This window comes from Dasypus novemcinctus, chromosome 20 (genome assembly GCF_030445035.2).
Source record: "Dasypus novemcinctus isolate mDasNov1 chromosome 20, mDasNov1.1.hap2, whole genome shotgun sequence".
In the NCBI taxonomy this organism is placed as follows: domain Eukaryota; kingdom Metazoa; phylum Chordata; class Mammalia; order Cingulata; family Dasypodidae; genus Dasypus; species Dasypus novemcinctus.
This window is the reverse complement of record NC_080692.1, coordinates 26,866,668-26,889,583: the sequence shown is the minus strand read 5'-3', so window position 1 is coordinate 26,889,583 and position 22,916 is coordinate 26,866,668. Positions and strand designations below refer to the sequence as shown.

The 22,916-nt window shown below is 33.5% G+C and overlaps 1 protein-coding gene across 1 annotated transcript; it reads left to right on the top strand.

Annotated features, from left to right (window-relative positions):
* The first annotated feature begins 677 nt into the window (after positions 1-677).
* Positions 678-20,368, top strand: LOC101420331 (vomeronasal type-2 receptor 26-like). The gene is made up of 6 exons (XM_058282337.1): positions 678-895; positions 1,331-1,628; positions 4,279-5,082; positions 10,763-10,987; positions 12,137-12,260; positions 19,449-20,368. Exons 1-6 carry the CDS (start codon positions 678-680, stop codon positions 20,366-20,368), a joined length of 2,589 nt encoding a protein of 862 aa, XP_058138320.1.
* Positions 20,369-22,916: the final 2,548 nt, after the last annotated feature.

Here is a 22,916-nt window from a genome sequence, read left to right as displayed (position 1 = left end):
ATTATCTAGTGAAAATTCTTTTACTTCATGTTTTCATAGATGTCCACTCAATAATTCTTTTTCCTGAGTTTGCATAAGACTTAAATAATTGAAAGAAATCTGGTATATCTTTACACAGTTTTACACTTTGTTGTAAACACTTTGACTTTCTACCTCAGCAATCCTATGTAATAATGAAAACCTTGTGTAGATGAAGCTCCTGACACATGGAAGAACAATTCCAGCACAGAAATCTTTGGATTTAAATAAAAACATCTCTTGGGAATCCTTAATATTTCTGAACCTGCTGAGAACACAAAATCCCTAAGAGTTTTTTTATGAGTCAAACTTTATTTTCAATTAAGTGATTTTCTTATTAGAATCAGGATACCAGGTGCAGAGCCAGAGGTTAGTGACCCCTTAGAGATCCACTCTGTCTGTAAAAAGGCAATGATTTGAAAGTTGAGCAGGTGCAAAGTAAACACTTGCTCATAAGGAAAGGAATGTTTACACAGAAGTGTTTTGCAGAAGAATTTAGCTAATGCTTTATAAACTTGCCTAACTTTAAGAAGATAGGGACTTGTTTTGAGCCCAGACTGAACAAGTGCTCTAAAGACTACATTGTTTATGATAAGAATTCCAAATAGAACGTACTTCTGAGATTTTATCAAATTATATTAATAGCTATCAACGTTAATATGAAATTTTCTATTGCTTTTCCTCTGCTGTGTGTTCTCTTCTCTGTGTCCCAGGAACACAATCCTATGAAGTCAGTGCATCAATTTCCTTCTCCTGGCTACTATCAAGATGGGGACTTCATTCTTGGTGGGCTCTTTTCCCTAAGAGTGACAGATGGTGATGATAAAAGCAGATTTGGCTTTGAAGGCCTGTTCGATACCCAGAGTATTGTTCATAAGTAAGTGTGACTTCATCTAAGGCATTTGCATGCCGAAAGAAAAGGAAATGTGCAGACAGCATTTTCCAAAATGCACAATTTAGGATTATTTTTCTTTTTAAAATGACTTAGACCTTTGCCTTGAAATCTACTGAAGTGTGTCAAAATGTATATATTTTTCTGAATATTTTCCTGAATTTCATCTATTATCTAGGGCAGGAATACTACATATTGTGTATTTTAAGGAGCCATTTACATTTCCTTATACCCAGACCTGACTTTCCCACACCTAAAGTGCACATTGAAAAGCCTAAACTCTCAAATTATGACTTTGTAAGCAAAAAATTTACCAACATTATTCAAAATAATGTAACTCTTATATAATCATGAATTCTTTCCATGAATTCATAATTTAAAATTGAAAATCCTTGAACTTTCTTTTCCTTTATATTTTAGGGACCTTACTAAGCACTACCAGCATCTCCTGGCCATGGTTTTTGCTCTTGACAAAATCAACAAGGATCCTAATATCTTATCCAATATATCTCTGGGATTTCATCTCTTCAACGTGGACTTTATTGAGATGAAAGCCACAAAGAGTTCTATGTCTTTACTTTCAGGGGAGAGTCCTCCAGTTCCTAATTATAATTGTAGGGCTGAGAAAAGAAACAAGTTGATGGCTGTGATAGGAGGAGTTTCACCTGGAATATCAACCGTGAGTTCCAGAATCCTCAGTCTCTATAATGTGCCACAGGTAAATAAAGAATTCTGACTCTGAGGTTAAACTTTGCAATATACTATGGAGCACCAAAAATATTCTCTTTGTGCTTTTTGAAAAAGTATGTGATTTCTTAAAATGTTGCTTAATTGTCCTTTTTCCTCTAAAATGCAAATTGTTCTCAATAGAGAATTGCTTTTCTTTTAATAAAATTTCTTTTTTGAAAATGTTTATAATGGAGAAAAATGATTTAGATCAAGATAATGAAAATATATGTGCTCATCAGTCTAGGAGCATTTCTATTAGGATTTATTGATTTAAACATTCACTATTTTTCCCATATTTTAGAAGATCATAAATATATTAATAAAATGATGATTCAATTTACCTTTTACCTTAATGTCATTTTTAACTTCATGAAATTTTAATGACATTTTTCTGTCATGATCAGTAATTTGTTTTAAAACCATTTTAAATGGCAGCATAACATTATTTCTACAAACGTATTTTGCTGATTTCTTATAATTAGACATTTAAGTTGTTTCAATTTTGTCCTATTATTAAGATTGTTTCTGTTTGTGAAAAAATTATACTTATCGGTGATAATTTCCTATATTTATTTTCCTAGGGTATCATTTCTTATTTAAATTTTGTCATGTTTCCAAGGCTTAATATGAAATTGCAAAATGCTTTCAGAATTGTATCATTTTATTTCTGCCAGTAGTTGGTAATGCATGGAAATCTATTTATTTCCTGCATATCATTATGGGTTTCTACTATTTTCAAAATCTTTGAGAACTAGATTCATATATTAATGTTGTTTTCTTCCCACTTATTTTGAATGTCCTCAAGTTAACGAGTCATATACGTTTTCTTTTGCTTTACTGAATTTATATTTTGCTTATATAATAACATAATTTTATCCTTTTCCTTTTGATTTTTAAAATCATCCTATTTGTCCTTCTCCCATAAACCACAAAATCAAACTATAGTCTAAAAAGTAAGACGTTCTGTCACATTCCTATTAGTTTGTTTTGGAAATATTTAACAAATACAAAACTAGTTAGACTAGTAAAAAGAGACTGCAAATACTCAAGTCCAATATTCAACAAATAACAAAACCCTGTTAATCCTTTTCCAATTTTAATTATTGCACATTTGAATGCACCTATTATATATTGATTATTTTTCACAGCTCTCACTTGAATTCTGTATGTTTTGTGCCATTCTTATAAAATCAGAGAAAGGTTTCCTATGGATTTTTAAGTACACTTATAGTTTTGTGGGCTTTTCTTTTCACTTTTTTTAATTGACTATATAATCCATTCATTCATCCACCAACCTACTCAAGCAATTATGAGCATTATTTAAAAAAATAATAGTTCTACAGCTGATATATGTGAAAGGCTTATTAACCTGTGAAATTTAGTTTAAACTTTGATATAACATTGGTTTAATGGCCCTAGAGTTTAGCTTAGAATATAGGTGTGACATTTAAACTTGACTGTCATTCATATCTTTTTTGTAAATATGATCATCGAAAATATTCATAGTTGTGGCAAAAGATGAAAGATGCTGGTAAACTCTGAATCACTCATGCATTAAGAGGTTTGGGCATTGAGGAAGAATCAATAAAGACTGATTATTGGTGCTGTATACTCAAAATTAATTTAGATAAAATCCTAGAAAAAATAAGGACAATGTTTCTAGGAAGATAATATTTATGTCAGTGTTAGATTATGTAAGGTGAGATTGTATAAATCCTCATTTAATGTTGCATCTTAGAAATAATGACCTAGTTTTAAAAACTTGCAGAGATGGTGATAAAATCCTGATAAAATAGATTCAAGAGGGAATGTCAAGAGAAGCATTGGAATAGCAAGAATATATATAGTATTGTTAGGCCTCAAGGCAGGGACTTTATAGATAACCAGAGATGGCATGAAGAAAACTTCAACACAAGAGTTAGGCAAACTCACATTTATTACATCTGCTCAATCTAAAGTAACTCAAACACGACTCCCTGGGTTACAGTTTCATTCTTGCTTAAACATCCAAGTTACTACTTAGCATTTGCCTTGATAATGCATTTAGTTTTTATGCATAAGGATGAACACACATAGCTGGCTGTATAATTGTATGATTAGTATGCTCAGGAAAACAAACTTACACATGCAATTGCATGATCAAGAAACGGACAGACAACCCAACCCCTGGGTGTGAATTTTATTATGTTAATTAAGTAAGGTGAAGTGAGGGCAGCAAGTGGCTTCTTCTGCAAAGGTCCTGACAACTAATCGAAGCCGGTTTTCATACTTCATTGCTTCACCGGGACGTTATCGACCACCAAAAGCGAAATTTGGCACCAAGAGAGGGTTGAATCTCATTACTTTCTAATTTACATATTATTCTTTCCTTCCTATCCTTGCAACAGGGACAGAAACAAGTTACTTTCAGGTATTCTGTCATCCTACATCCATCAGTATGAACAGTGAAAATTAAGCACATGTACTGTAAGTAATGAAATTAAGTGATGAGCGATATGAAACATTACTTTTTCTTAATAAAGTTATTTATACATTTTGTTTCTGTTCCTTCACTATGCATTTAAGATGTATGAGAAATTAAGTGGTTCATAAGGAAACATTGGGATGTCATATAAATAGTATCTTTGTGATCTCTTTAGATCAGCTATGGTACATTTGATCAGAGTCTCAAGAACGGAGTCCAGTTTCCGTCTCTTTACCAGTTTCCCATGAGCACCACAGCTTTGCATCAGGGAATTATTCGACTCCTGCTACACTTTGGTTGGGTCTGGGTTGGCCTTGTGGTTGCAGATGACATCAGAGGGGAAAACTACCTCAGGGATATGTCAGAAGAAATGGTCCACAACGGACTCTGTGTTGCCTTTACAGAGAGGGTTCAAGAGTTTCCTGCTCGACAAATATCTTCAGGGCACTTAGCAAAAAGACTCAGGGCAATAAATGTCATTGTTGTACTTGGTGATACCTCTTCTCTACTGAGATTGTCATTTAAAATCGTTTGTGATATTGCACTTGGTAATGTCTGGGTCACAACTTCTGATTGGGATATAACCACACCACCCCTGAGAGATTTTCAAAGTTATTCCCATTTTAGAGGAAGCTTATCCTTTTCTCTTCACATAGATGAGATTGCTGGTTTTAAAGATTTTCTCCAAAGTGTTCGGCCTGCAAAATACCCTCATGATATATTTATACAGGATGTGTGGTCTGTAATATTTGAATGTCCATATCAGGAAGAAGATGTGATCAGGATATTGAAACAATGTAAACAAAATGGCACCCTGGAGACTCGACCTCTTCATGTTTGGGACATGAAAATGTCACCTCAGAGTTACAATGTCTATGCTGCTGTGTATGCTGTTGCCCACGCACTCCATGAAGAACTTGGACTGAAACTGGAAGAGACAGGGGACAAAAGTGCAAATTTGACTCTGCATCCGTGGCAGGTAGCAAAATCACATTCTTTAATTTGCCTAGGATGGTTGGCTAGAATTGTTCACTCTGTTTATAAATTCATGATCTTTTTATCCTTATCCTCAATGTACAGAAAAAGAGCCTTTAAAAAAATAGTGTTTATTTTTAACAAGATGTTTCAGTAAGTCCTGTATTCCCATCTTAATAATGTAATATTTTAATGTTAAAATGATCCATAATAGTGCTACATATCAGAATATAAGCATTTAATAAGTAATAGGAAGAGCTGTTAATTGTCATACATCATTGAAAATTCATTTGTTTTCATTTGCTGCTTCATTATTTTGCGAAAATTTTTAACTAAAATATTTAACTAAAACTTTGCACAAGCATACATATAGAGCACTAGAATAGACTCATAAGTATATTGTGACTCATATATATCTTATAGTTTTATGTGTTTCTTATTTTGTTAAATGTGTTTTAGAAAGATAAGTCTATTCTTAAAAATGAAACTAGAATATATGTAGTATGGCTGAATTTTGCATCATTTAAATATCAATATAACACTTCTCATCAGATTTGTTTAAAACAGGGCTATTGCTCTTTCTACTAATCTGCTGAAGATAGAATGAAAGCCTGCTGATAATACGTTTACTTCATTTCCTCTAATTTTTGTCCTCATAATACTTTGACCAGGATTTCTTAAAAATAGTTTAGGTTCTTTCTTTATTATTTCTGAGGTATTTTAATGGATTTCTGTCTTTTTAGACTGACAATGAAAGTTTAATGCAAAAATTATAATGAATGCAGTATTTAAGATTTTTTCCTTTTGAAGACATTTTTATTTAAATATTCCATTGCCTTTGGATTTTTCATTTTAAATTGTGTAATTCATCATAAAATGTCCTGTTTTATACCACTGAACATATATCATCTATATTTAGTTACCTTGCCCATACATGGCCATTGCAATCTATTGTTTCCCTTCTCAGACACAAATAATTACAATAATAGTTTCTTATATATCCTTTTTGAGATAATTCATATTTATGCAGAAATGGGCAGTTATGCATGTGTACTAATTTAGCTATCAAGTTTAAGGAATAATAATAATGTATTTTACACTATATTGTACTATTATTCTATATGAGTACAGAAAAACTTTCCCATGTGTGTTCATTTTCACATGGTAATTCACCACTTTATTTAATCAATCATTCATTTATTTAACAAATCTTGAGAATCTTTTCATATGTTAATATTGCAACTTAATATCTATTTTATGAAGTGGTGCCCAAGTCTTCTGCCTGTTTTTCTTTTTATTGTCTAACTTTTTTTTATTGGTTTATTAATTCAATAAAATTCTTTACAATGTATATATTGAAAATATTTTCTACTCTCTTGGCTGATGCATCTTTTTCTCTATATCATTTCTGGATTAACTTCAATTAGGCTTATTTACACTTTTCTTTTTTTTTGGTGTTTGCTTTTGTGACTCATTTGACAAATCTTTGCCACTTCAGATACTGACTTTTTTCTCCAGCTTACTTCTAAACATTTTGTTTTTTAAATTGTATTCAGGTGAGCAATACATTTGAATTTGATTTTTGTGTAAGATATAATGTAAACAAACCAGATAACTTTTTATGCTGCTTTGGAAATTCAGCTAACACACCTCAAAGTTTTTAGTTAATATACCCTCCCTCATGAGTTTTCTGCAACATCAGGTTTAGTCATAATTTAGGAGACCCTGTATATGGTCAATGGTTAATATTATGGTTTACAATTTAAAACTTCTGTTTCTGAACACTTTATTGTGCTCAATAGTCAGTTTGTCTATACTTACAGAAATTTTACAGTATTAATAGTATAATTTTATAATAGGTCAGAGTATCCTGCAATTTAATTATTCAGTATTATTTAATACTTTTGAAGATTTGCTACTTTTTTTTTGAGGTACTGCAGCTGAAAATTGAATTTGGGACCTCATGTGAGGAAAGCCAATGTTCAATCACTGAGCCACAACAGCTTCCCTGGGTTGTTTTTTTGTGTTGTTTTGTATTTAAGAAGGCATCAGAATTGAACTTGGTCCCAGACATCCTATGTTAGAAGCAAGTACTCAACTGCTTGAGCCACATCCCCTCCAAAGATTGGCTTTTTTTTTAAACAAATCAGCTTAATTGATACATATTAATAAAGCATACAATTTATCTGAAGTGCACAATAAAAGTTATTTGGTATAATCACATAATTGTGCTTTCATCACTTCGATCATTAATAATACATTTTCATTATTTCAATAATAATAAGCAAAAACCAGACAAAGAAACAAGAAAATTCCTTACTTCTAAATCTCTTTATGAGTCCCCCACTGTATATAGCTGCTTTTTTTGGCTGTTCTATCCAAGGTCTGTAATCATTGGCTTTCATTACAATCACACAATTGTACATTCATCATCTCAAAAATTTTTGAACAATTTCATTACTCCAAAAAGAAAGACTCTAAACCCTTTAGCATTCCATCCTCAGACCTACATAACCACTAATTCTTGATCCTTTGCATGTACATAAGATGTTTTGAGTAGTTTCTCAATTTTAGAACTAAAGATAATCCTGTGGAAAAATCTTGGGGATGCACAAAATTTAAAGATTAATTTGGAACAAATTAACATCTACTTAAAAACTCCAATCCACTATCATGATATACAATTCCATTTATTTAAATCTTTAATTTCTCATAATAATTTCTTTCTACTCTTCAGTGTGCAATATTTGCATATCATTCATAAATCCATTAAAATATTTAATGTTTTGCAACTAAAGACGGTTTTTTACTTTATATATTCTTCCAGTTTCTTTCAAGCTGATTGAAAGAAATGCATTTGATATTTTTCATTTATTTTATTCATGAACCATGTGGAATTTTGGTATTTTGTTATATTTAGCAATTGAGGGAGATATTAAAATCTTCACTCTGGTTTTGAATTTGTCCATATCTCCTTTAAATGGATTTGTCCATTTCTCCTTTAAATGGATTTATCTGTTCTTTCTTTAAGTTCTGTCCAGTAAAATATAATTTTTCTATTTTTGAAAGATTAAGCTGGTTACTGAACTAACAATACTCCTGAGAAGAGAAAGAGAAAAAATATATATCAAATGAAAATATTTTGCTTGGATTTTAATGATGGCATATGGATTAGACAAAGGAAGATGTAATCCAGTGGCATTCAAAGATGAATACAAAGTACTGGGTGATGGAGTGAGAATGAGGGAAAAGTTTTGAATGACTATCCAGTTTGATTACAGTGATGATGAGCAAAATATACATACTACCTGACAGCATCTCTACATCTGGCTGAAGGATTTCTTTTTTTATATTCTTAAGTTTTCTCTCTTGTATGAATTATCTGATGTGGAGTAAGGGATTTATGGTGGCTAAAAGCTTTCCCCCAAGAATTATATTGCTAAGTTTCTTGCCATTATACAGTTTTGATGTTCAATAAGGGACACCCTGTCTCTGAAAGCCTTCCCACATTCAGGACATTCTTATGGACTTTTGCCAATGTGGAGTGTCTGCTGATGAAAATGATAAAGCCATTGTTAAAAGCCTTGCAATATTCAATACATTCATAAGGCTACTACTCAGTGTGTACTCTCTGGAGAGTATTTACTATCTCCACTATATATTTTCTGGTATGACTCTCTGATGTTGACCCAGATGTGCAATCTAACAGAAGGCTTTACTGCATTGCTTCCATTCATAACAATTTTTCCAGTGTGAACTCTCAGAACTTGAATAAGATGATCACTCTATTTAAAGGCTTCCCAAATTTGATACATAGCAATTTTTTCTGCTGTGAATTGTTCGATGAAGGCTAAGGGTAGGAATTTGGATGAAAGTTATCTCACAGTCATTACATGTTAAAAAATTCTTATCTCTATAATTTTGTTCATTAACTATTTTATATTTTTTTACAATTCGCTATTTTTAAGCTTTACTTACCTGTACCAAAGTTTTATATTCTCTCTTCTATGTGAACATCCAGCTCCCTCTCAAACAAGTTTTTACATCTCCATTTATTTCTGATGTGGACTATTAAAGGCCATGGCTTTTTCAAATCTTTCCATTTGCACTGCCTGGGTTAAGATTTCTTCACAAATATCTTGGTTTTGTGATTGTTTTTGGTATCTATGCACACTCCAGGTCTGGGCACAGCCCACTTCTCATCTCTCTTTTTGGCATCCAGGATTCTTTCCTTTGCTCCAAAAAGGTGTCACATGTGGTTCAGAAGTGCAAACACCTAGTGAGACTTGGCTCCTATAATTCTCCAGCATCCCCTTCATGTGAAAACTATGCATAGCAAGGTTCAGCCATTCCCTCTCATCCTTGGAGAAATCTATGGCCACAATCATGAATGTCCTTAAACTTTAATAAACATAATTTCAACCTCTAAAATACCTTCTAGGGAATCTTTCTTGAGATGTTCAAGGGTCTGTTTCAGACATGACTTTCAGAAGCTCAATTCCTACACCTCCACTTCATTCTGAGACCTCAATTAGAGAAGAGATGGCAGAGCTTAGGTGTTTGTTGTGGGAATTGCCTAAGAGCCAACATAGAGGGGTGCTGGAGCCTTCCCTTTTTGAATCTGAATCCTCCTTCTTCCAATTACTAGCTGCTACTTACCTTCTTTGTGCTTCAGTGTCTTCTTTTTTACTAGGCAACAGTAGTGGATGGAATGGATCTCTCAGGTAAAATTAACTGAATCCTGAGCTCCTCCTTGAAGAGCAGCTGGTAAAGCATCATTCTTTCACTAAGAGGAACTGAGTGGCATTGTTCTATTTTCTAGTTCTTAGGTGATTTCCAGAAAACCTCTGCACTCAACAATTACAGTCTCTAGTCCTCATTGTCCTGTGGAAATGGATACTTCTCCTGAGCCTTGCCCCGTCAGATATAGATACAGATACTGTGTTAGTCAATGTGACCTCACCTGGGCTCCTTCCCTGGCCACTAAAATTTTACCCCTAAATAGTATCCTGATGGTTGAGGAGGATGGGGGCAGGAGGAGGAGTATCTTTCTCAGAGACTTTACAACTAGTCAGCCAATTAAGACAATGGTCTCTTTCACCTTCCACATGAACCAGGACTTTCCTGACTGCACAAGAGACATGCACAATCAAGCCTGCCACAGCCACACAATGGACCTGTTTTTAATATTTCTTTATCATTTATAATGTCTTCAGATCTTCGTAATGTGAATATTTTATAGCTCTTGGCCTCAGAACACATGAAATTATGGAGGACAATCTAAGATTGGAAAACTAGGAATTTTTAACACTCCCTTATATGGATAACTAAAAGAACTTCTTACAATGTTCTTGTTTCCCCTAAGAATTAGCACCTTGTGATCAAGGAGTTAGGTTTTTATTACTTACTGTCTGTGTGAACTGTGAAATTAAGTTTCTTTAATTGTAAAATCCAAAAGTTACTTTTAATTAATTCACTGACATTTATGAGAATATTTAATTTAATATTTTAAAACTTATAGAACCATATATAATACATATTATTCTGTACATAAGTGTTCTCTAGAATAACCAATAAAAGGATTCTCCTGGAGCTTATATTTGGAGGAATAGAAGGCAATTGAAGAAATAAGATTCATTCAGTTTTCTATACCTTATTGTTACTGAATTCTCTTTTACTCATAGCTCCATCTATTTCTGCAAAAGCATCAACTTGGAAGAAGTGTTGGCAAGGAGAAAATTGTGAATGAGAGAATTTTATCAACCAAGTTTGACATCTTGAATTATCAGTCTTTGCAGAATGATAGTAAAGCTCAAGTAAAAGTTGGAGAGTTCATTTTTGAATCTCACAATGATCAGCGCTTTTTTGTGCATGATGAAGAGATAATGTGGTCTGAATACTACAGTGAGGTAAGGAACTTGAACAGGTAGCTAAGTGTTATTCTTAGAAGTATGCCCAGTAGGTATCTTTAGAATAAGCTGCCTCTGAATTCCATTATGCAGATACTCATGTTAATTTATCCTCTGTTCTAAACTTGAATGGTAGAACTTTCTGGGCTAAGAGAAACAATGAATAGCGTTTATTCTGAATTATTTGAAACCATGGAAAAACTGTCCAGTAATGATCAAATTGCTCTGTTGCTAACATGGCAGGAAAAGTCACCTCATAATTTCCTAAAGCATATAGAAGGTAGGTATGTCATGATATGTGTGGTCTTTCTTAATTTACTAAGGCTGTTGGGAGCGATATACCCAAAATCAGTTGTCTTGTAGCATATGCATTAAATAAGGTAGATGTGTAAATTTCCAAGGCTTTGAAAATGTCCAAATCATGGCATCAGCAGAGATGGACCCTATCCTACTGTCTTTGGTCACATGGCAGGATAAAATGACAACTCTCTTTCTCTATGTGTCTGTGTGTTTTTTCCCATTTATGTAAGACTCCAGCAGGAAGGACAAGATGTATACTGGGACTCTCCTCACTTAAGTAGCCCAATCAAAGGCTCCCAACTGAATTCAGTCCAATCAAAAGTGACCTAATCAAAAGGCCCTTTAATAATACTTAACCAAAAGTCTCACCTACCATAGGTGTATGTGCACATGAACGGTTTAATTTAAGAATTTAATTTTCTGGTTTCCAAAAATGACTCAAGCCAGCACAGGGCAAAAATGAATGACTAATGGAAAAAAAGGAAATGAGTGCTTTGTGATGAAAGCAGTCTCTGCAATTGGACATGATGATGTGAATGCTTTAACATTTAAGTTTACCAATTATAAGCACATTTATTATTATTTCTGCTTATTATTACAATGGAAAGAGTATACCTTTCTGAAGTCTAGTTGGTTAACATAATAATGGTCAGAGAAAATTTTAACCATTGAACTTCCAAAATTTCAGGAGTTTCTGGTAAGCCTTATTGTTACAAAAATTTCTGCTAACTTGCTAACAATTTTAAAGATTGTATCCCTTTATAACTTATAATATTGCCCCCCAATTATGTGCAATTTCTTAATTTTACTTTTGGAGTTGCTTTTCTCTTTCTTTTCCCTTTGACACAGACTCCCTCTGCTGTTTGTAGTCAAAGATGTCCACTTGGATTCAGCAAAGCAGCTCAAGAGAGGAAACCGTTTTGCTGTTTTGATTGTGTTCCCTGTCCAGATGGGGAGATTGCAAATGAAACAGGTCAGTAAATGTGAAAATTATTCCCAATGTAGGACAGTACACAATGAGAAATGACTTGATCATTCCTAAGGGTATGTATGAATACCAGTTCTGAATGCTTTATCTTCTTTATTTCAGCTGTCTTCAGGGTAACTGTATTGAACTCAGTTTCTTCTCTTTCTACTTTCTATCTTTCTCTAATTTCTCTACTGTTGTTTTAGAATAATCACAGCCACTCTTTATTAAGCACTTCTTAAATACCCAAAACAGTAAAGTGCACTGTACTTACATTATCTTAATTACTGGTCATTTTTGCAGATGAGGAAATTGCCAAGATTATCACGCTAACAGAGATATATTAGGCAAAATTCATGACTGTGTAAAATCAGAGGTCCTTTTAAAAACTTTCACACACCAGTGACAATGTAAGATGCATCTCTAGCCATCTGGTACCCCACAGTCACAGTATTTGTGAAAAGTTGAACATTAATAAATGATTGTTTAATGAATAATTAAATATTTTGTGTAAAAAATACATTTTAATTTTTAAATTATCATGTTCCTTGATGCAGATTTTCTGTACAACAAATACCCTTTTTAGCCTTTTGCCTTGTATTAGGGAAATATAATTAAAATTTTAAAATGTTTTAACATTTAATTAATTAATTAATTAATTTAATTAATTAATTGTCTCTACAATTTTAGAAGAAGTAATACAATTTTAATTTTGCAGGTACTTAAACTAAATGTGGTATTCACAAGCAATCTGCCAAAGAGATTTTAGAGAAAGAAAGAAACTTTACCCTTTTATATACCAACATAAATATAACCTTCCTTTACTTGTTTTAAAGTAAGGGAACTAATCCTCAAAAGTAATTGGACTTTTTAAAAAATATTTCATATATTGATTTTATTTTGTATAGATGTATTCAAACTTTAGAGCACTACTTGACACCCACCATTTATTTTAAAATTAATTAGTAATTTGAGTGTTTTTGAAAGGACTGGTGGATCCTTAACAGTTTTCCTATCTGGTATTTTATATTTCTTTTGTTCCTGCATTTATAGAATATTCCTCCAGTCTGTATTGTTATTTCTTGTGGCATTGAATTTTCATGGAAATATGACTCTTCTTCAGTTTGTTGCTGTTGTAGTTGTTGCTGTCTGGTGATTGGCAGCACTTGGTTGGTCTCTCTCAATGTGGTGACAACCTGCCTCTCTTCCCTCTTGCAGAACACCTTCATGGAGACAAAATCTCTTAGTCAGCAAGGGTGGTAGATTTTCACTGACAGTTCTTTTAAGTCTCAAGGTTTCAAGGGAAGAGAGATGACCTTGCAAATATTGAACATTATTATAAGAAGATATAGTTAAATCAAGTGTAAGACAAGTTCTGAGAAACAAAATTATTGCCATTGTCAAACATAAGTTCCAAGGGAGAGATCTTATGCTTGCTTGCTGGGGTTGCTCTAATTTTTAACAAACTTAGTGGTAAAGCTCTGGGTCATTTTAATGTAATATATTGTTGAATTTTTTCCATGGAATATTTTTAGAAAGACAATAATCTATTCTACTTGTCACCACTTTGCCCTGTAGGAACTCAGTAATAGACTTCTGATATCTGAGTAGATAGATATAAAACCTCAAATAACGAATTGTCAATATTTCATGAGATATTTTAGTTGTGATTATAATCAAGTATCTCTTATTTTTAAAAATGTGTCTTGTTCTATTTTTTTCCAAGGAGCTTCACTGAGATTGTCCAGAGTACAGGATAAGCTAGGTTTTAGTTGCACAGGTGTTTTCTCTCCAAAGGGTTTAGGGGCGAGTATGAGGAAAGTAAGAAAATAAGTTTTTTCATCAAAGGACCTCCCTGTATGAGTATTGTAGAAGAAAGGGAACAAAATTAACCCCAAAACAGCAGCATCTGTTTTGGACTTATCATCATGGGGATAGCAGGAAGTTCCTGAGGAAATTGTAGGAAAAAAATAGTTCTAGGATGAACATTTCTCATATCCAAGAATCTCTAAATCTGTCAATTTTATGCCATTTACCAATCACTCTCTAGCTTATGAAGCTGTTTGATGTATTGTTATTGTAATTTTTTAATCCTCCAGATATTATTTTTATAAGTTTTTTCAGAATTCTTGACACATAGGAGAGCCATGTGTTCCAGTGGTTGAAGTTTGGTATCCCATGTACAAGGTCCCAGGCCCAATCCCTGATCCTGGTCCATCAAATACACACACACACACACACACACACACAAATAAAAATAATGACACAAAATTTCCCTTTCTTCTCATTCTTTTTATAAATTATCCATGTAAGAATTATTCCTCTTAAGAAAGAGTTTTACGTGGGAGCAATTAACATAGAATTTTTTAGTATATAATTATTTTTGAGAGAAGTTCTAGATCTACAGAAATATCATAGAGAAAATACAGAGTTCCTATAGACATTTATTAACTTTATTAATAGACTTTTTTAACATCTTTATTAATAGACTTTATTAACATCTAACCTAGAGCTTTTAAATGTTTTTCTTGGTCTTTTTTAAAGAATTTTCCAAAAATCAGGTAGTGGCTGCTAAGAGTTTTTAATAAAACATCTTTGCCATCTTACCATTTCTTGCCATTATTTTCAAAGGAGGTTTAGATTGCATAAATATTACATGGAAATATAGAGGATTCCAAATTATCCCACTCTTCCCCTCCCACACTTTCCCCCATTAGCAATATCTTTTATTAGTGTGGTGCATATGATATAATTGGTGAACATATATTGACATTGCTACTAAACAATGTCCATAGTTTGCATTATGGTTTACCTTTGCACTGCACAATTTATAGGTTTTGACAAAGTGTAATAGCTTGTATTCTTCACTGCAATATCATGCAGAACAATTCTAATGGGTCAAAAATGCCCCATGTTAAACCTATTCTTCCTTTTCCCCTCAGAACTTCTGGTGAACATTGCTTTTATATCAATGTTATAAACTCCTCCATTACTAAAATACTAAGTCTATTTTAGTCCAAATTTGCATTCCCTCTTAAGTTTGTTCATTATTCAATCTTAAAGATTGTAGGATGGTGATGCCCCTCTATCTCCAATTAAGAGGGCTAACTCTGATACACTGTGGAGATAGGTTATCATATATTCCAAGATTAGGCCCACCAATGGGGTGTCAATTTCCTGGGATTGTCTGCCATTCCTAAAGTGTCAAGCTGTCTAGAGACCTCAGGAACATGCCTGCTTGAGGCCCTGTTTACTGTGGCATTCAGTGACATTCTACTGAAGCATACATAAGTGTAACCTCTGGAACAACCTCCCGAGTCATTTGAAATTTCTTAGCCATAAGAACTCATTGGTATTTACTATTTCCCCCTTTTGGTTTAAGTATGATTTTCCAAATGCATTGCTACGTGGCACATGGTAACAATCCTTAGGTGCCACGTTTGCTCATTTGCCTGGAGTTATGTTCCATGGTAGGGACAAGGCAGTGTGAATTTGTAAGCTGAGTTTGGCTTAGAGAGATGCCACAGTTGAGAAGTAAGGATGCTTTCAGGAGGTAACTCTTAAGCAACATATAATATCAGGTAAGTTTCAATTTCACAAAAGTAAGGTTCATAAGAACAAGCATCAATTTCAAAGGTCTGACATATTGGTCTGTACTCTTCACTGGACATTACCCATATACTCGAGAGAATCTTACCACTTTATGAGAGAATGTAACAGGACTCCCCTGGATGGGAATTCAATATTCTATCAGTTATTTTATGGGTCTCCAGCAAATGAGACCACATCCCAAGGCCATATGAACACATTTTTATTCCATAGACTCATGCCCCAAGTACACCTCTGCCCACACATCACCTACCAGTGATCCTTCATGGCCACAGTTGCAAACTTTCTGCAATTCAAAACCTCCTCCCAAAACAACTGCAGTGAAAATCAACAAGTGACTCTCCACTTGTTCTGGGTATAGCTCTGCTCCTTTTGTCATTTCATTTTAGACCCTCCTGATGGGTCTCTAACACTGTTGTTTTTTTTCAATAGTATGAGCAGACTTCACAGATATGCAGGTTATACAGATGTGCTAGGTTCCCACTTCCTTAATTGTGGTGGTTTTCCCCACCAGAAGTGTTTGTTCCATTAAATGAGCAAACTCTTCTGGTTGCAGAATCCCATGCTGCAGCCAGAATCCTTCCCATACATGGGGATGTAAAAAGAAAACACCCTGCAGAGGACTTTTGTAAACTTCCAGGTGAAACATGAAGTTTCCTAATTTCCTTCAGGCTGATGAAACCCCTGAAAACATATAAAAACAACAAATGCCAATTGTCTCTGGAAGAAAGTATCCTCAAATGATACTCAGGGTTCTCAAGAATTGATATGAAATAATCAAATTCAATTTATAAAATAACTTTGTATAAGACATTTTTAAATAAGAAAGGAATTCAGATTATCAATCAAGACCAGGTATATCTTAAAAATGATTTAAAAAAACTATTTTAGAACTGAAATATAACAGTGCTAGTAATGAAAAGTCAGTAGATAGTTTATGCCAGATCATTGAGAGCTGAAATGATATTTAGTTCCTGGAATACACATCAGGGAAATTACCCATAGTTCAATACACATAGGCAAGGAGATGAAAAAGAGTTTAATAGGTAAGAGGGATAGCATGAGAAAAACTGGAATGCTGGGAGATGATGCAGAGGATACCAAAAAAGACTTACTGGAAGGAAAAATAGAATGTTTTTAAGATTTGATGTAATACCTAAATATTTATATTGGAATTACAGTACTCTAAATAGGAGGAATAAAAAAATCTCTATATCTAAAGAGACTCTGGTTAAATATTAAAGAAAAAGAGAATAAGATTTTAAAAGCATTGTGAAAAATAAGATAGAAAAAGAATTATTAGGCTCACAAAACAAATCTGAACAGAACCAATGGAACCAAGATAGTGAAATAACTTCAATCTGCTGAAAGAAATATAAATGTGCTTGTAAGTTAGTCAGGAAATGATTTTGTAGTTACTTTTACCTGACCTCTTGTAAACAGCCAGGACTTATAAATATATAAGTATATTTTCTGCACCACGGTGATATTGAGAATATTGTTTTGAAGATACCTCAGACTCAGCTGCTAAATTGACACAGTTACGGTCTTGGATTTCTGCATTTACATCCAATCCTTAAACCTACAGCAAACTCTGGCTTCACTCACATCTTTTCTTGATATCTCAGATGGAGTACTCAGGCTTGGTTTTATTCTGTTGACCACGTTCCTGAGCAATGCCTTGAATTGGCTGGACTCAGTTTGAGTGGGTCTCAATGCTGTTTCTCCAATCAGAAAATGTGTTTCCATTTGGTTCTGGTCCATTAATATTTGATTATGAGCCTGGATATGCTTTCTTGCTTTTCTTTTCATGTGATAGTTATTATGGATTATAATTTTATCAGTTTTATTATTGTACTACAGAGCAATTAGGACATTATATTAGCTTAGAGTTTCAGTATAAAAAATGTCTTCACCATTATTTCCAACTTATTTATGTCATGTTTTACGTGTAGATTTTAGTTTTAAAGATACAAAGGTATTTTTTAAATTGTTCTAATTGCACATATGAACTTCTCTAACTTATTTGCATTTTCTATTATCATTATGGCTATCACTTTATAATGGGCTCACCCTCAGAGGGATGAATATAAGTTAAGATTTTGTTTTTCTGGGAGCATATAATGGAGCCTACAACAATTTTCTTGTAATCTCATTTCTCAAGAGATATTTCTGTCATTTTAGACGTATCAAAGAAGAAATAAAGTTTAGAGACTTAAAGGCTCATAATGTTTAGTCATTTATTCATTTACATTGCTACCTCCATTTTCAAACACTTGTATTTGCAGAAAAACAAGTAATGTAATTGAAATCTGCATTCCATTTACATGACTGGATTCTAGATTTTTAATCTTGATCCTGTTAGGTTATTTTTTTTAATTCAGTTTACCCTGGGTACCTCATTGATTTCTAGGACTTCAACTGCTTATTCCTAAATTTCCAGATTAGCCATTTCTTTTGAAATACAGCTAAGTATGAACAGCTCAGTCTGGATAAAGCAGCACATATCTACAACACAGGAGTTAATTTTCTTCCAAAACAGTATGCCTCTTTTCCCCTCTTGCCCTGCTCTTCTTCATCATTGATTCATTGGCTAATTGCCGCAATATCCATTCACTAAGATTACCCAATCAACAAAATGTTCATAATGTGTGACTGCTTTTTCCTCACGCTCCGTTTTGTTTTTGCAAGGGCTAAAATAGATTTTCCACATTTTAAAAGCATCCTTAAATGTCTTCTCAAAGTCAAACTCTCCCAGTTCCAAATGATTGCAATACAGTTAGCCCTTTCTTTCAAAACTACAAATATATTATTTACATTATTAAAATCAAATGAGAGTTCTCTATATATCTTTTTCAAGAGTGTCAGATTCTGATTACTGAACTGACTCTCTTTTCTCCTAACCTGAAATTAGATTTCCTGTGCTCTTTTCTTGGAATCCCCAGTGTCTAGATGCTTACACTAAAGGATTCCATAAGAAAACAAGGTGAAAATATAAGGCACTGATAGCCAATGCTAGGAAATTTTGATAAATTATTATACATACTTCACTTCCTCAAAGAACTGGTTAACATCACTCTTTCAGAACAGAGGTGATTTGTTCAATGAACAATATTTCATTGAACTTTTTGGTAAATTTTTCTGGAGTTAAACACATATTTAACATCTAATTGTTTTTTGGGTTAAAAATGGGCAATATTTGATTCACCATCTGACTGAATAAAGGCAAATCATAATCAATGCAGATTTAGATTTCATTGTTTTTATTTTGTAATTCCTGCAAAATGTTTATCCGTAAAACATATACTGTACTCTTTTTTCCTTTAATTATTTAAATAAATGCATGGCTCTTTCAGTGTTCAATTCAATTCCCCTTTTCTATATTTTTCATACTTTCAAATGTGCAGTAGATGACTCCTAACTCTTGAGGAATTCTTTTATTTTTATAATGTCATTGGTCAATAGACAAAATTAGGGATATTTTGTTAGCAATTCACATGTGGTTCTGTTCAAGAAATATTTATTTGTACACAAGTTTGGGGGATTGCTAATGAAGTTTAATAAATCTAATCATGTCCCTTTCAGATATGGATCAATGTATCAAGTGTCCTATAGACCAGTATCCAAATAAACAGAGAGATCGATGCCTCCCTAAAATCATGGTTTTTTTGTCTCATGATGATTCTCTAGGATTTGTTCTCATCTTTTTGGCCATGAGTTTCTCTGTCCTCACTGTTCTGGTTTTAGGACTGTTTATTAGATATCAAGACACACCAATCGTCAGAGCTAATAACCGAAATCTCAGTTACCTTCTCCTTGTGGCCTTAATCCTCTGCTTCCTCTCGTCCTTGACATTTATTGGTCAGCCAACTGCTATTACCTGTATCCTAAGACAGACATTCTTTGGAGTTATATTTTCCGTGGCTGTTTCTACTATTTTAGCAAAGACCTTCATTGTGGTGGTGGCCTTCAAAGCTATTAAACCAGGAAATACGCTACATATGTGGAAGGTGACTTGTTTCTCAAATGCTATCGTCTCTACTGGCTCCCTCATTCAAGTAGGCATCTGTGCACTGTGGCTGGGAACCACTCCCCCATTCCCTGACATGGACTCACAATCTGAGTTTGGCCAAATCATCCTTCAGTGTAACGAGGGATCCACAACTGCTTTCTACTGTGTTCTGGGTTACTTGGGCTTTCTGGCATTTCTGAGTTTGACAATTGCTTTTCTGGCCAGAAGGCTGCCAGACAGTTTCAATGAGGCAAAAACGATCACATTCAGCATGCTGGTGTTCTGCAGTGTATGGATTTCTTTCATACCTACCTATCTGAGCACCAAAGGCAAAGCCATGGTGGCTGTGGAAACCTTCTCCATCTTGGCTTCCAGTGCTGGCTTACTGGGTTTTATATTTCTTCCCAAATGCTATGTGATTCTACTGCAATCAGATAGGAATTCCAGAAAAAAATTACTTGACCAGCTTCCTTCCCAAAGTCAAAGGATTTAATATTCAAAGTGCAAAATTGCTATGGAATAGGAAATATTATGGAATAAAGATTCAAGTTATGGCACAATATAAATGCCTTTCAATAAAACAACCTATCTTTCTCTTCAAGCATCACTCCTGAATGAGTTTCCTTTTCATTTCTTTAATTAGCATTTGCTTTAGTCACATTTTCTTCTCTCTAGCAGCATGTGTTAAATTATAAAAATTCACAGCAAAACAAGAATTTATTGAAATCATTTATGTCAAAATATAATAGCTATTAGAAAATATGTTTCCATCTGTCTTACTCAGGTTATTATTTGCTTCACATTTGGAAAAATATACTTTACAGTTTTACAGGATTTGTTATTAGGACACTAGTGAACTCTGATTCTTCCTCATTATACTACTTTATAAATAAAATTATATAACATTTTTGCTCTGAGCTATGGAAATTGAATTCTGTAGGGTTCTATGGCTCTGGTAAAACTCATGGATCAAAACCTATGTAATGTCCTGAGCGAAACTAATGGAGCAACTTTGCCACAAACTCATTTTTATCACTGAGGATCTCTATCAAATAGGCAGAGAAACTAGACTTACTGCAAAGGAGGATTCCACCCTAATGGGGAAAGTGTTGCTCTCTACTACAGAAAGATCTTTCCAACACTTTTTCTTCTACTTTTCCCTAGTACTGAGACCTGATATCACCTTTAATATGTTAAACTATTATTTTAGTTTATTTAACTGAAACAATGCCTCCCAGCAATAAGGCTTCATAAGGATCCCTTGCAGTAGGGATCCTTTATCACATCACCAATCATCACTTGTCAAGCAAAGAGTTAAAAAAAAAATACCTGAATATCATCACATAAGCAATACAAAATTTATTTATTCTCAACACTTTAGACAGCCTCAAAAGAAGGGTTTCAGTTATTACAAATGATGTTATAGCATCTACAAATGATGTTGTAGCATCTACAAATGATGCTATTAATAGAATAAAATGTGAAGTCACAGAATAGGAGTAAAGATTGGCAATGTTTTATCTGATTGGATGACTTTTGTCCAGAACATATAAAGAAAATTCAGATCTCAATAATAAGGAAAGAAACAATGCAGGTAAAATTGGTTAAAAGACTTTATGGACCATTTCCAAAAGATGGAATCAATCAAGTTTCCATCACCTGATGAATGGATAAACTTACTGTGGTGTATTCACAGGATGGTTTTGCAGCTACAAGAAGTAGTAATCTATAGGTAGTGACAGATGCTCTATGTATCTTAACAAAAGACTTTTTCATTGTCATTTCTTGTTTGCCACTGCAGACTGTCTCTAAGAAAGGGGGGGAGAAAAGAAAAGTATTTTCTTTCCCAGTACCCTTTAAATATGAATGGCAATATGACACATTATGTCATAAGCGTTAGCACTTGAAACAGATTTAGTGTGTGTCTGACACTGTTTCCAGCTTTTACGGATATTATGAAATTTAATTTCTACACCGTCTCTTGATGAAGACATATTATTCCTAGTCTTCAGATGAAAAATTGAGACAGAGAGGATATTTCCCTTGTCCAGGTCACAAAGGCAGCTACTGGCACATCTAAGATGAGGAAGTTTAGTTCTGCGGTCCACTCTTTTAACAAGCATAATCTGCCTTTCAGGAATGGAACAAAGGGGAAATTCTCTTGGTGTTTTGGAAAAGTGTGTTCTTCCTTCCCTAAAAAAAAAGAGATATAAGGGAAGGCTTCCATTCTTCTTTTTCATGCTTTTGAGAACAACAGTGTGGTAAGAGGGTGGCCACACCATCCTGGCGCAATGCGAACAGTGGTTTCCCTGGACATCAATGAGTCTCTCAACAAATATGCAGACCATCTAAGACTGAAGGTGTTAGGTACCATAATTTTTAAATTCCCCTCAATTTTTAAATATTTTTTTTCATTCCAGAAGTTATAGGTTTGCAGAAAAATCATGTAAAAAACAGCAGTGTTCTCATATACCTGCTGCTGTTAACACTTTGCATTAGTGTGGTACCTTTGTTACAACTGATGAAAGAATATTAAAACTGTGTTATTAAATACAGTAAAAAGTTTACTTAATGATGTATTTTCCCCTTATACTATTATTAACACCTTGCATTATTATGGTATATTTGTTATCTTTTATGAAAGAACCTTTTTAAAATTTTTCTGTTAACTAAAGTCCCTCATTTACAGTAGGATTCACTGTGTTTAAAGCCTTTGTTTTATCTTTTAATTTTTTTTCTAGTAACATTGATATAAAATAACATTTCCCCTTCAAGCCACATTCCCATATATAATTCAGTTCTGTTAATTATCCTTCCAATATTGTTCTATTATCACCACCATCCATTTCCCAAATTTTAAAATTAAACAGAAATTCTGTACAAATTAAGCATTAAATTCCAATTCCCTACCCATCCTAGCAACTGGTAACCTCTATTTTTGATTCTAACTCTATGAATTATTTTATTCTAATTATTTCCTTTCAGTGAGATCATCCATTTTTCCCCTTTATATCTGGCTTATTTCACTGAGCATAATGTCT